The 14,711-nt window shown below is 36.9% G+C and overlaps 1 protein-coding gene across 8 annotated transcripts in view; it reads right to left on the reverse strand.

Annotated features, from left to right (window-relative positions):
• ATP2C1 (ATPase secretory pathway Ca2+ transporting 1) overlaps positions 1-14,711 on the reverse strand; it is a 158,257-nt gene that overhangs the window by 68,739 nt on the left and 74,807 nt on the right. For all 8 annotated transcript variants that reach the window (XM_055295433.2, XM_055295432.2, XM_055295436.2 and 5 more), the window contains 4 exons: positions 13,119-13,208; positions 10,360-10,395; positions 6,844-6,905; positions 5,936-6,044 (listed from right to left, as the gene is read on the reverse strand). In XM_055295433.2, the coding sequence (XP_055151408.1) occupies positions 5,936-6,044; positions 6,844-6,905; positions 10,360-10,395; positions 13,119-13,208 (297 nt within the window). The remainder of the gene's footprint in view (positions 1-5,935; positions 6,045-6,843; positions 6,906-10,359; positions 10,396-13,118; positions 13,209-14,711) is intronic.

Consider the following 14,711-nt stretch of genomic DNA (forward strand, 5'->3'; position numbering starts at 1 on the left):
AATCCTTACAATGGAAAATTATTTGGCAGTAAAAAACGACATACATGAATGAAGTACCTAAAAACATTATGTTAAATGAAAGAGGCCAGACATAAAAGACTACATATTGTATGATTCTACTTATATGAAATGTCCAGAATAGGCACATGTATTTCAGTGGCAAGCAGATCAATGGCTGCTAGAGGCAGGGAAAATACAGGATGAATGCTAAAAAGGTAAGAGTTTTCTTTTGAGAGTGATGAAAATGCTCTACAATTAGATTGTAGCGATGGGTGTACAACTGTGAATATACTGAAAACCACTGAATGATACAACTTAAATGTGTGAACTGTATGATATGCACATTATATCTCAATAAAGCTGTTTTAATAATTTTTTTTTAATGTGGTGGATGGACCGGTGCTTTTGGCATGGTCTAAGAGCTGGTTAAGTATGCAGAATCTCAGGCCCCACGCTACACCTGCCAAAACAGAGCCCAGCTGATTCCTATGCACATTACAAGTTGGAATGCATTGCTCTAGGGCAACTCTATGTCACAGTGACAAAACAGGCCTGAAAAAATAAAGCAGCTTGCCTAGGCTCACATGGTCAATTCATTTCATGAGCAGACACATATCATTCTTTGAATCACAGTTGTTTGCAAGTTGGTGTCTGCCAACGGAGAGGGCACAAACTGTCTTTTTCACTTCTAAGCCCTGAAGCCTGGTACAATGTGCCAAAATGGTTTTCAAATATGTGCTAAATGGCGAAAATGGTTTCATAATAGACCGATTTCCTAAGAAATGGATTACAATTGCCTAAATTAGCTTCATTACCAACATGAGTAAATTTAAAATATCACTATATACTTACATTTTATCAAATATTTGAAAAGATTCTTTTTTGAAAAAGCATACCAAACCAAATCAGAATTGTAACCTGGGTTTTACCAGAGTATTTTTTCACTGAGTAAAATGGAATATGTATTTTATTAACTCAGGAAATCAGAATGCTTGACACAGAATGATTGCTCCAGTAATGGATTTACCCAACGTGGAGGAAGCTGCTTGTTAGCGGGTCTTAACAACAGACTGGGCAAGAATGTGAGCCTCACAAATAGGAACATAATGGCTACGTGGGGTTCCAGTCAAGGAGATTATTTCTGACTCCTTCAGGTGGCAGGTAGCTAAAGTATATCTGTGCTGGCTCAATGATGCCCATTATCTTTGGTTTTTACTTCTCCTTAGAACTAGAGAACAGAAAGGAACAAGCCCTGAAGACACCAAAAACTACTCACTGAGCCAAACTCCTATACTATAGCAAAGTACAAGGATTCATGAGATTAAAATATGGCTCACAATATAATGCCCACTGGCGTGTTCTTAAGTTTGAATTCCTGAGCTCGGCCCCAGTAGATCCTAACTCCTAACAGAACTAACCTTTCTGCCCAGATTAAAATGGTCTGATAATCCAGTATCATAAAAACAGCTTAATCTTGGCTGCTAGCCCAAGTGGTAATTCTCTGAAAGAAGTCTGATACATTTAGAAAATCATCAGATCAAAAATAGGTTTAAAAAAATGATGTGGGCCAACTACAAGCACACGAACCACAAAGCAAAGTGTCAATGGACTTATTCAGAACTTCAAGTGAAAGAAAATCTTGCTATCATTTCAAGCGATGTATTATTGGGCTTAGAAAGTTATAGCTGAGAGAGGTAAAATATTTTCAAAAGACAAAAAAAAAAAACAAAAAACCACAACCTTTTTTCATCTGACCCTCATGCTGTTTTTTCTTACAAAGAGTTCTTTATTCAAATATTGATACAGACTTTACCTGGAACAACACCGAAAATATGCTGTGTTTTCACAAAGGCAAAATACACTGTTCAATGATAGACTGGATTAAGAAAATGTGGCACATATACACCAGGGAATACTATGCAGCCATAAAAAACGATGAGTTCATGTCCTCTGTAGGGACATGGAGGAAGCTGGAAATCATCATTCTGAGCAAACTATCACAAGGACACAAAACTAAACACTGCATGTTCTCACTCACAGGTGGGAATTGAACAATAAGAACACCTGGACACAGGGTTGGGAACATCACACAATGGGGCCTGTCGTGGGGTGGGGGTAGGGGGGTGGGATAGCATTAGGAGATATACCTAATGTAAATGACAAGTTAACGGGTGCAGCACACCAACATGGCACATGTATACATATGTAACAAACCTGCACGTTGTGCACATGTGCCCCAGAACTTAAAGTATAATAATAAAAAATAAAAATAAAATGTACTGTTATCCAGGCATACATAGTCAATAAGATTGCTTCATCTAAAGTCATTGTCTGACCAATCCATTGGTTATCATCAAGTAATTGGCCAGTGGTGCCTCTTCTCAACACTAAAAGTTAAAATAAAAACCCTCAGGGGGAAAAAAAAACAAAGAACATGCCCAAAGCTCAATTCCTCTAAGTTTTACTGTCCTAGCTCCATCAGTGCCTCTCAGGCTCCTGCTGGAAAGGCCACTGCCACCAACCATACAGTCCTCCCTCTGTAGCAGTGGATTCAACCAATCACAGGCGGAAAATATTCAAAGAAAGTAAGTATAATAAAAAAAATACAACAGTAAAAAAAATACGCATTTTTAAAAATACAGTATAACAACTGTTGACATAGCATTTATATTTTATTAGGAGTTATAAGTAATCTAGAGATGATTTAAAGTATACAGAAAAATGTGCAGAGGTTATATATAAATACTACTCAATTGTATGTAAAGGACTTGAGCATCTTTGGATTTTGCTCTCTGTGGATCTACTATGACCGATCCCCATTGGATACAAGGGAAAACTATCTTGGCTCAACCACTGGCTTCTGAAAACCTGACACAGGCAAGGGGAAAACTACACAATTCCTTAAGTTATCAATATTAGTCTTTAAAAAGTATATACAAAATGGCAGTCTCAACCTGCTACAGTCTGAACTGTGTATCCCAAAAAGTCAAATGCTATAGCTCTACAGTCAATGTTACAGTATTTGGAGATGGGGCCCTGGGAAGTAATTAGGGTTAGATGCGGTCATGAGGCTAGTCCTAATGATGCCATTAGTGGCTGTATAAAAGGAAGAGACAGAAATTGCTGTCTCCGCCACGTGAGGACACTGCAAGAAGATAGCCATCTCAAGCTAGCAAGAGTCCTCACCAGAAACCAAACACTGCCAGACCTTGACCTTGAACTTCCAGCCTCTGTAACTGTGAAAAATAAATGGCATGGTATTTTGTTAAAGCAGCCCAAGCTAAGACACAACCTATGAAGATAAAAGTTGTACCAGATAAAAGTTGTACAGCAGTCAGGTCACTGAATGTGCTAAACAAGAAGCTGCTGAGGACCCAGGCAAGTTTACAGTCAAACTCTGAAAGCACTAAAATTTATGACAGTTACAAAATGATGACACTAAAGTTGCAACCATGGCTTTAGGCCTAGTCTGTAAGAGAACTAACTACATAGCAGAAGTTCACAGACTTGCTTTCTCTAAAGTGAAATCCATGTGCTTTGGAAGAAATTGGTGATATCCCAAAGCTGACTAAGGAGTTTTCTGGTTCCTTTAAACCCTAATGAGAGTATTTCATACAGCAGTATCAAATGACCAGCTAGCCTTACAAAATTATCCAAAGATCACCACAGCCAAACTGAGCCAACAAAACTCCAATAAGCCAGTTTAATTTCAAAAAACTAGCAGCTTCTGTGTCCAGAAGAGAAACTGACTTTATCAGCCTATATCTTAAGTCAATACATTCAAATTTAGATGCAGGATAAAAGACCCTCAACTCTTTCAGGAAAGTTATTTCAATCTGCAGTCAAAGTAGTTGCAAAAGTCTGTTTGGGGTACCAAGTAACAGGCAAAACAAACAGGGCAGAATTAAAGTAGAGAGATTAAAAAATGTTCAACTATATATGTAAAAGTGGATTAACTAGAACAAAATCAACCTAACTACAGTACTGCAGAATAAAATGTGCTGATGAAGTGCTTGCAAAGTTAACAAGTAGGGGGAAAACAATAATAACTAATAAATCACTCCACAAGACATATGCTTATAATTCTTATTAAATTCACAATGTCGGCCGGGAGCAGTGGCTCATGACTGTAATCCCAGCACTTTGGGAGGCTGAGGCAGGTGGATCACCTGAGGTCAGGAGTTCAAAACCAGCCTGGCCAACATGGCAAAACCCCGTCTCCACTAAAAATACTAAAAAATTAGCCAGGCGTGGTGGCAGGCACCTGTAATCTCAGCTACTTGGGAGCCTGAGGCAGGAGAATTGCTTGAATCCAGGAGATGGAGACTGCAGTGAGCTGAGATCGCACCACTGCACTCCAGCCTGGGCAACAGAGTGAGACTCCATCTCAAAAACAAATAAAAATAAAATAAAAAATTCACAATGTCTTCAATATATATTTGCTGAGTAGATAAAATACATACTAATCCATACTGACAGGTTTTCTTTCCTGTTTACATGTGAACTTTGAAATAATTAACTGTCAAGTCAATTAACCCTTAGTTAAATGAAAACCCTAAAATAGTTTAGCAAGCCCTAATGGTGTTTTGAAGTTTCTATCATTATACTTCTTGAACCATGCAAATGAGAAACACCATCTTCTAACTATCCCAATGAGAAGTTCTGTTTCTCAACTGGAAGAGAAGCAGTCCAGAATAAAGAATGGCATAAACTCCATGAATTTAAATTAGGGTTTTTCTGGGGGAGGGGGAAGATAACTTATGCCAAGTGACAAGACTACTTAATCTCTGAGGAAGAATAATTCAAGGTATTGTCATCGGCAAAATATTAGGAACTGAAGGAAAGAAGAGTAGAAAAGAATTAACATGAAAAAGACCTCAAAAAGGAGAAAAAAGATAATGAAGTAAAATTAGTAACACTTGCAATATTATCAATTATTCCTAGTCACCCAATTAAAGCAATCCACTAGCTTTCTAAGGATAAATTTCAAATATCTGGAAAAAAAGGCCTCTGCTTAAAGATTAAGCGAAGTTTGTTCTTATTATAGTCTGAAAGGTTTTTCAGGCCTTCTACAGCATCTATGAGAACACTCATACTTTTGGCCATAGTATTTAAAGACTGACCGCTCTGTAGGTGTTAACAGCTTAATTCCAATGGTGGATAAGAACTGCATACTAAGGGGTTCTGAAAGCCTGTTAAACTAGGTGCCTATCTCCATTTTCCAATTCTTCAATCTATTCTACACACTGTAGCCAGGTTAAGGATAACATTATTTAGCAACTACACAGGAGCCTCAAAAGGTAACTCCTAACCAAAAAAAATCTGAAGTTAAGCCTAGTATCCAAGGCCTCTTAAATCTGATTCCATCACACGTTTTCTATCCTTACCATGTCCCAACAGAGTTTCATACACTGGAATGTTCATAGTGATCTGAATGGTGTTGCTTCATTGTCTTCCCCATCTTTGTCCAGTACTACTCTTCAATTATCACTGCCAAAGCCATGTGGTCTGAGGCATATTCTGATCTCATTCAAATCAGGTGGAACCTCTCCCTTCTTTAAATGTCTATATCCTATTCTTTGAACTTCTCTTACTCAATTACTGAGTTCTATTTTATGGTGAGTAATTTGTGTACACATAGTATGTTCCCTACTCACAAGTATTCTATCATATCACCTTGGTATCTCCCACAGTCCCTAACATGCAGGTTTCTATAAAGATCTGCTGATTCACTAAACAGACACCTCAAAAGATGTTACAGTGGAGACAGACATACTTTAGTGAAAAAAAAAAAAAGTTTATATATGTCACATTTTAAAGTAGAATACCAAATGGTTCAAATCAACTATGTGTTAATTCCTTAAAACTAGTAATGTTTATCCTTTAATCTACATCCACGTATTTTCACTTATTACAATCAGATCCCCAAACTTACCTCAAACAAGCGTAAGTCAGCAGGAACTCTGTCCCCAACAGAAAGGCAAACTGTATCACCTGGAACCAAGTCTCGGGCGAGTGTATGCTCCAATTTTCCTTCACGCACACTGTAACATGAAATAGAAACAACCATGGTTAAAAAAAAAAAAATTCATGCAACTTATCTTAAAAAATTATTTCCAGTAGGCTTGTCTGAGGAAAAGGCAAATGTAAGAACCAAGAAAAATACTGTTTCTAAACAATTAAGATGCCAAGATGACAGAAAATCACTTGAAAAACAAATTATTTGTTCAAATGTAAAATGTGCAAATTGAAGCAACCTTTTGAATCACCTGGGTCTGTTTGATTGTGAATCACTATACCCAGAACAGTGCTTAGCACATACTTGTGCGCGGACACGCGTGCACACACACACACACACACAATCTGTTAAATACAGCCGGGCACGGCGGCTCACGCCTGTAATCCCAACACTTTGGGAGGCCAAGGTGGGCAGATCACGAGGTCAGGAGATCGAGATCATCCTGGCTAACATGGTGAAACCCATCTCTACTAAAAATACAAAAGATAATCTGAGCGTGGTAGCGGGCGCCTGTAGTCCCAGCTACTCATGAGGCTGAGGCAGGAGAATGGCGTGAACCCGGCAGACGGAGCTTGCAGTGAGCCGAGATTGTGCCACTGCACTCCAGCCTGGGTGACAGAGCCAGACTCTGTCTAAAAAAAAAAAAAAAAAACTGTTAAATACATCCATGTCTCTAGATCCTCGGATTTTAAAGTTTTCAATGTCAGATTAATAGTGTCTTCCTTATGTTCAGACAAAGTGGGGATAACAATATATACGGTACTAGTCACATTCAACTTCTATTTTTAAAGGGGCAGAAATCCATACCAAAAAAAGGATCATACCAATGGCATTCTGGTGGCACAAGTTTACTCAATTCTTCAAGAGATTTTTCTGAACGATATTCCTATTCAAACAAAAAAAAGTAGAATTTAATTTTGTTCCCATGAATATATTCCATTTAGACTTATTAATCTCAATCATTATTTTAAAATTTCCCCCAATTCTCATCTTTTCCTTTACTTATGCTTATATTCTTACCCAGAAAAGCTTGTCCCTTATTTTAAAATGTTAAATTGTAGAGATCAATTTTGATAATTAAATATTCCCAGTTTTACATTTTAATATTCAATGTACAAACGTAAGGTTATTTAGAATAAAAATGAAAACTGACTAGTATGTCCAAAGAGTACAAAATTTGAGTCATTTAAAGTTTTAAGTCATTGAGCCTTAAAATTTAGATAATCTTATATTAAGTGTCTAATGACCACAGAAGTCAAAGATAATTAACTGTAAACAACATTTGCTTTAGGAATTTAAGCCCATGCTAATAGCAATGGTTTACAAAGTAAACCATTAGAACAAACATGGGATAAACAAGGAGTAAGATGTGGCTGGCTCTATACTGACAGACCCAGTTCCCATCAACCTGTGTATCCAAAAGGGAAAGTTCTCAGGAGTTCTAACAATGTGATTTCCAGCCTTCTTCCATCCAGATAACAAATAGCTGAGGATTGGTCAGAAACATCCTTCAACTCACAATACTATTTATTCCACATTTCCATGAGCAGTCTTGCATCACACATCACTGCTATTTTTGCCTCATGTCTGTAGTAAGCAAAAGAATCTTCTAATCTAAGGTCAAAAGAGGGAGAGGCAAATAGTGGAGGTAGAAGGGTTGGGAGTGTTTTGAAATGACTGCAGTGCTAGTACCAGTCAAAATGTCCTACCCATTACAAACTTCAAACAGAAAACACAAGGCTATGTAAGAATAACTTAGAACACAGTCTCTACTTAATCTTAGAGTGACAAATATAAGGAAAATCTACAAATGTAAAAATCATAAGACAACACCCCAAACACATGAAGGATATTAAGGAATTTGGAAGTTTACCCAAAAATTCTGTAATATGCTAGAAAATACCCATCAATCCTAGATCCCAGTAATAAATGACATAGATTCTGCCCAATCTTTACCTATCTCTTCTGGTTTCTTAGCCTCTACTCCCTACAATTATAAAGATACCTCTATATCAAAATGATCATTAAACATCCCACCTAAAACCTAATAAATGCCTAAAAGTCATTTTTCAAATTTATTGTAAGGTGACATCATTATGACTATATAAAACAATTAGCTATTTTTATGGCTGAGAAGAAGTACAGTGGTGTGGGGAATGGGGATTACAAAGACACACGGAAAAAAGGCAGGACATAAATATAAAAAGGAATATAAAAAACCCTCTTAAGACACAGGTAATATAGCACAAATAACAAATAATGATAAAGTATTAAGAATTTTTTATACATTTTTGATAAAGAGCTTTTTGATTAAAGCATTATGATAAGTTCAACTGACAGTAAATAGGATCTTTTTGGAGAGGATTTTTACGTGTTTATAGACTATTTTGTTGGTTTCACAGGCATATTTGGTGATGGGTCACATGTGTGTAAGAATCAGACCTAGCAATTTGAAACTAGGCTTTTTATAAAGTTTTCATCCTTTTGTGAGATTTCCATCAAATGTACCTATCATAAACATATTCAATAGTCTCAGCCATAGCATTCAATGTGTATAACAACACTATCTTGTGTAAAATTTCATACTGACTTATGTTAAAATCACAATTTTGTGGTGTTTTTTGAAAGCATGGGCTTTCTAGTGATCAAAGAGAACAAGGTACTAAGGTCTTCCATACATAGTGATACTATTTCCAGGAATCCTTCTGAAGTAGGGCACTCCATATATCTGACACATTCTTTTTTTTGAGACAGAGTCTCGCTCTGTTGCCCAGGCTGGAATGCAGTGGCGCAATCTCGGCTCGCTGCAAGCTCCGCCTCCCAGGTTCACGCCATTCTCCTGCCTCAGCCTCCCGCGTAGCTGGGACTACAGGCTCCCGCCACCACGCCCGGCTAATTTTTTGTATTTTTTTAGTAGAGACGGGGTTTCACTGCGTTAGCCAGGATGGTCTCGATCTCCTGACCTTGTGATCCGCCCGCCTCGGCCTCCCAAAGTGCTGGGACTACAGATGTGAGCCACCGCGCCCGGCCCTGACACATTCTTAAAGATGCAAGAAGGTCCAGTTAGTGGTCCAGTGAGTCATACCACTCACTTCACTGAATGAATAGCTGCCTTGAATAATGCTTAGCCTGAAATGACCTATGCTAGACTAACCAGCTCCACCTGACCATGGGCAACATTTGTCCAAGCAAGAAGATTCCCCTAAAAGCGGAACCCTGATAGTCTACTAATGGAGCTCACAAACCTGCTGCAAATGATCTGATTCCAACTGGCATTCTACACTGGGTTACTACAGAACTAATAACAACTAGGTTAGAGATTACCTTAAGAGGCTGGGATAGTGACAAGAAATACTCACGTAATAAATCGTAGATGTAAGAACAACCATAGTTACTCAAAGTATAGGCTTCAGATTCAAAACAGCATGAACTTCAGGCTTATACAACAATATTACATTTCTCTCTAAGCTAGAATAATTCTATTCTTGTTAACCATGTTTTAGCTAAAAAGGAAATACGCTGATATTGTGAAACACTGTTCTAAAATCTACAGAAGTTTCAGATATTTAAATAAACATAAAACTAAGCCTACATTTTTGTCTGCACTTATTAATAGAAATCTTGACAGTATCTCCACATTATTCACAGTAATTTTTAAAATGGGCTACTTTACATATGTTTTATTTACTGTTTCAATTACTTTGATCCAGATCACAACACCCCTTTTGTGGAGGAATGAGAAATTGTTTTAAAGGGAGGGAAGAGGAGGTCATGCCAACAATGAATAGAACCATTTTAATTCCTCAAAACAGACTCAAATAAAATAAGGTTAGGTGATAAATTCAGCAAACAAGTGTAGCATTTGGCTAAGGGAATCAGACACAGAAACCTGTGGAATTTTCTTCAAATGGTACATCATAGATCGACCTTTTAATTCTATACTTTTTTGTTTCATCTAGACTTTAGTAGGCATTAAAACATAACAGTGTTATGAAACTATAAACTCTGGTCCAATTTTTTAATTGAAAAAATAAAAAAGCTTACTGCTGGATTTTATTTCTATTACTATGCTTTTTGTTTCCATCTGCTTTAGTTATCCTTAACATCATCAAATAAAAAACTAGATTTTCTTCATCTCACAACCTAAATCAAAGCAGTTCCTTAGTCCCACCACAAGCTTCCCTGAAGAGTTGTCTGTATCTGAAATTATTTGAAAAACAAAGAATAAGTTGTTCTGATGGGCATTACAACCCCCCAATAATGGTAGGTTTTACCACAAGACACCTTGATTTTTAAGCAATTAACATACCATTTTCATGTTGGCAAAGCAGAGTACTTACCTGAACAAAGGCAACTGTAACAACGATAAGTATTGCCTAAACAAAAGAAACAGGCTTTTAAATCAGACATTAACTTGATAAGTAACTGTTAACCGTATTTTATTTTTCTAACTATCCGCAGTCCCACAATAACAGATTTTAAACACTAAGATCAGCTGGAAAAGAAATCACAACTTTACCTTAAGGCCTGTGGGGGAAGAAGCTAACAGTTTACAGTGGCTTGCCATTACCAGGGCAGCTTCTCTAACTTTTTGATCTCAGGGCCCTTTTATGCTCTCACAAATTGAGGACCAGCTTTTGGTTAAGTGGGTTATATATACTGATATTTACCATATTAAATTTTTCAACTAGTCAGTTTTAATTTCTACTTATTAACTCATCAAAAAAATTTAAACCTCATTACATGTTAACACAAATAACTTTATAAAAAATAAATTTTCCAAAAAAATTCTGAGAAAAATAGCAGTTTTCAATTTTTATATTTTAATATATGACTTTCTAGAAAGCTAGTATTCCATTTACTATAACATATTGTTCTGGCTAAAGTGTATGAAGAAAATCCAGCCCCATACAGATACGGTGGAAGAGGGAGGAGCATTTTTTCTTTTTTACTTTTTTTAGGGAGGAGTATTTTTTTTTTTTTTTTTTTTTTTGAGACGGAGTCTTGCTCTATTGCCCAGGCTGGAGTATAGGGGCGCAATCTCAGCTCACTGCAAGCTCCGCCTCCGGGGTTCACGCCATTCTCCTGCCTCAGCCTCCCGAGTAGCTGGGACTACAGGTGCCCACCACCATGCCCAGCTAATTTTTTTTTGTATTTTTAGTAGAGACAGGGTTTCACCATGTTAGCCAGGATGGTCTCAATCTCCTGACCTTGTGATCCGCCCACCTCGGCCTCCCAATGTGCTGGGATTACAGGTGTGAGCCTCCGTGCCCAGCCTAGGGAAGAGTATTTTAAGGGTTTTTTCAGATGATTGTGGATATTCTTCTTAGCTGCTACACCAAAACTCAAGTACTAGTTACTTAAAGGTAATCTGCAATGTAGAATATAAAACTGTATCAATGAACCTTTCATAATCTATTATATCAAAATCCATTGACCTATCTTGCATTTGAATGGATCTTTTAACATTTCAGATTTTGTAACGTCACGCATTGGTCTTCTGGGAAATATTGGTTCACTTGGTTATTCAAATCTTCCCCAAGATTCCCCAAATCTTCCCCAAGGTTACCACATTTTGTAACAATTTTTTTTAAAAAACACACATTTGTTGAAATCACTACTGATCTAATTGGAATAAAGTCTTAAATACTGGGATGCTATCCAGCCCATAAGAGTGCATACAAATTTTCCAAAACCCTAATTATTGCTTGAAAACCTGAATTTTATCATTAGCAACAAATTCTGCCAGTTGCCTTTCCTTGGTCTGATTCGCTCATTTAACTCACTTTCAAAAATAAGAATCTGCTGGTTACCCAAGTCCTAACACCCATAGTTTGTCTATGAGTCAGTCTCTCAAGTACAAGGCTAGTTTGCCTCACAATCATCACCCTTCCTTGAGACAACCATTGTATTTCAATGTACGAAAGAGTTTCATGCATACTTCCCATTTCATTACACAAATTATTATGAAGGTATGTACTCAAGGGTCAAGATTTAATAAAATTAATTTTTACTGCTTTATCAAGAACATTCTTAAGAAACATGAAAGAAAACAATGACTATTAACAAAGTTGGGTGCCATTACTTTGAAATGTGCTAAGGCTCTAACAGTTTCACCCGCCATTGCTTTTGTGCCATTAATGCCAAAAGTCTATAATTAAAAGATAAATAATGTTTTAGTATTATTAAAATGGTTGTGACCTCACATATCCCTTGAACAGGTCTCAGGGATTCCTGAGATACTGCAAGCAACAGTTCAAGAGCTGCAACTCTACAATAATATCTACAGTGTTCTTAAGCATAATGTAAGTGCTTTTACTTGCTACGAATTTTTTATACAACAATGAAACGGAGCAAGAAGGAAAAAGATGAGAAAACAGTTCAATAAAAGCTAGAATAACCTAGCTGGAAAGAATAAAATCATATATAGTAAATATATGCTGTAAATACAGCATGCACTATAAGGAATATTTTTAATTTCACATGTCAGGCTTTAGTTCACAACTAGTCAAAATATATTCTCAACTGCAAAGTGAAGGAAATTTAAAATTTAATCAGATAATTACAAAATTTCATATCTGTGAAAATTATCAGATTGCTAAAGAATTTTCACGTGTGCTAATCACAGACTTTTGAACACTACTCAAAATTACTGTAACTATAATAAAAGCAGAATTTGAGCCAGGCGCAGTGGCTCACACCTGTAATTTTGACATTTTGGGGAGGTCAAGGTGGGAGGATCGCTTGAAGCCAGGAGTTTAAGATCAGCCTGGGCAACATAACAAGACCCTGTCTTTACAAAAAAAAATTGAAATTGCTGGGGGTGTTAGCATACACCTGTAGTCCCAACTACTCAGGATGCTGAGGCAGAAAATAGCTCGAGCCCAGGAGTTTGGGGCTGTAGTGAGTCATGACTATACCACTGCACTCTAGCCTGGGCAACAGAACAAGAAACTATCTCAACAAAAAGAACAAAATAAAAGCAGAATTTAGACACTGAAAAAAATCTGAGAGCATTTCTCAATTTATTTTCCAAAATAAAAACCAATCCCAATTTATACTTACTCAACAGATTAAAAATATGTAATTTTTTTCTTACCACAGTGATACTGACGGCATCATCAAACTGATGCATTAAAACACTGATGACTGCAGAAGCCAGAAGCAGCATAATAAGGGGATTTTTAAACTGAAAGTAAAAACAAACAGCAATTCAACACAGTTTTGTACATGACAGTTCTCTCAGCAAAGGCTTTAAAAAAAAAAAAAACATAAGAGCATGACTGGAAAATTACAAAAGTCTATACTCGGTTTATTTTATGTAAATCTTCAATTAACAAAAAAAGTGTTTATACTTAACTACATTTAAAAGCTTTGTAACAGTTCCTTTTCAGAAAAAAAAAGAAAATTAAATAGCAATACTTTAAGAATTAACCTATTCCTTATAGTATACAGCAATTTTTGGTATATTAATTTAAGAAATATAGCTGTTCTGAATTTCTACTGAGGCTAGAAAAAGCAGGAGAAGATGATTTTTAGTTAAAAATTTAGGCGAAATACTGAATAGAACACTGAGATTCAAACATTTCTCAAGTACATTGGTGTAGATTACAATTCTATGGTTGACTCACATATCACAGAAAAATTCCCTCCTCTCCACAAAAGAAACTGAAGATTTTCCTCAAGGCTAGCTTTCCTGGATTCTATCTACCAGAGCAAATCATATCAAAGAAACAGGATTATAGCATCAACCTGATCAGAGAGCATTTAAATGACCTCACACCAGAGTCAACCCCAAATTCTTCCAGTTGGACATTCTATTCCTTGAAACTCTGATGTCAGAATCTCTTCCTCTGCTAAAGTGTTACATCACTGTCAAAGTTGTAAAGTAACTAGGCTAAAAAGAACCCATCCCACCAGACAGCCCCAGCCCTTAGATACCATAGCTCTGAGGTTACATGCCACCACCTCCAAAGCCCCTTAATGGTTCCACTCCCTGGAAAGAGTCCCAATCCTGCTTCACGTCGGAATCCTATAAGAAACTTTTAACAATACCAACGCCCAGATTCACACCAAATTAATTAAATCAAAATCTTTAGGCATAAGGCCCAGCCTTTAGCATTTTTTAAGCACTCCCCAAGTGACTCTAATGAGGATTTTAAAAAAATAGTAAGTTAAACTGCCCTAACAAAATAACACTGCAACTGCAATATGGTTCAGGGCTGACCAACCACAAACCTGACTGAGTCAGAGTACCTAGGTTTGAATCCAGCTGCTGGCAACTGTGTGTCACCTTAATCTTTTTAAGCTCCAGATTCTTCATCTGGTAAAACAGAACCTTATACCAAAGAATCGTTATAAGGATTAACTAAGAATGTACATTAAAGCGCCATGTAAACCAAAAAACGTTCTTTAAAATGTTAGCTATTAACATCACACTTTGAGGGCAAGCCCCATGATCTTTTTTATTTTCCCCTGAAAAAGCTGTGCCACATTACTAAGCACACCACTTGATGGATGGCAGGCTGCTGAGGAGTAAAGAATCATCCAGTGCTTTATGATTACGATTACTATTTACTGTTATTTGTTTGGTTGTGCTTAACTACATTACAGGCACTATTTAATTCTCACAGGAATCCCAAGGGGCAGGTGCTCTAGCTTTGATAACAGGATCTAGAAAGTAAAACATTAA

This window comes from Symphalangus syndactylus, chromosome 10, assembly GCF_028878055.3.
Source record: "Symphalangus syndactylus isolate Jambi chromosome 10, NHGRI_mSymSyn1-v2.1_pri, whole genome shotgun sequence".
Taxonomy (NCBI): Eukaryota; Metazoa; Chordata; class Mammalia; order Primates; family Hylobatidae; genus Symphalangus; species Symphalangus syndactylus.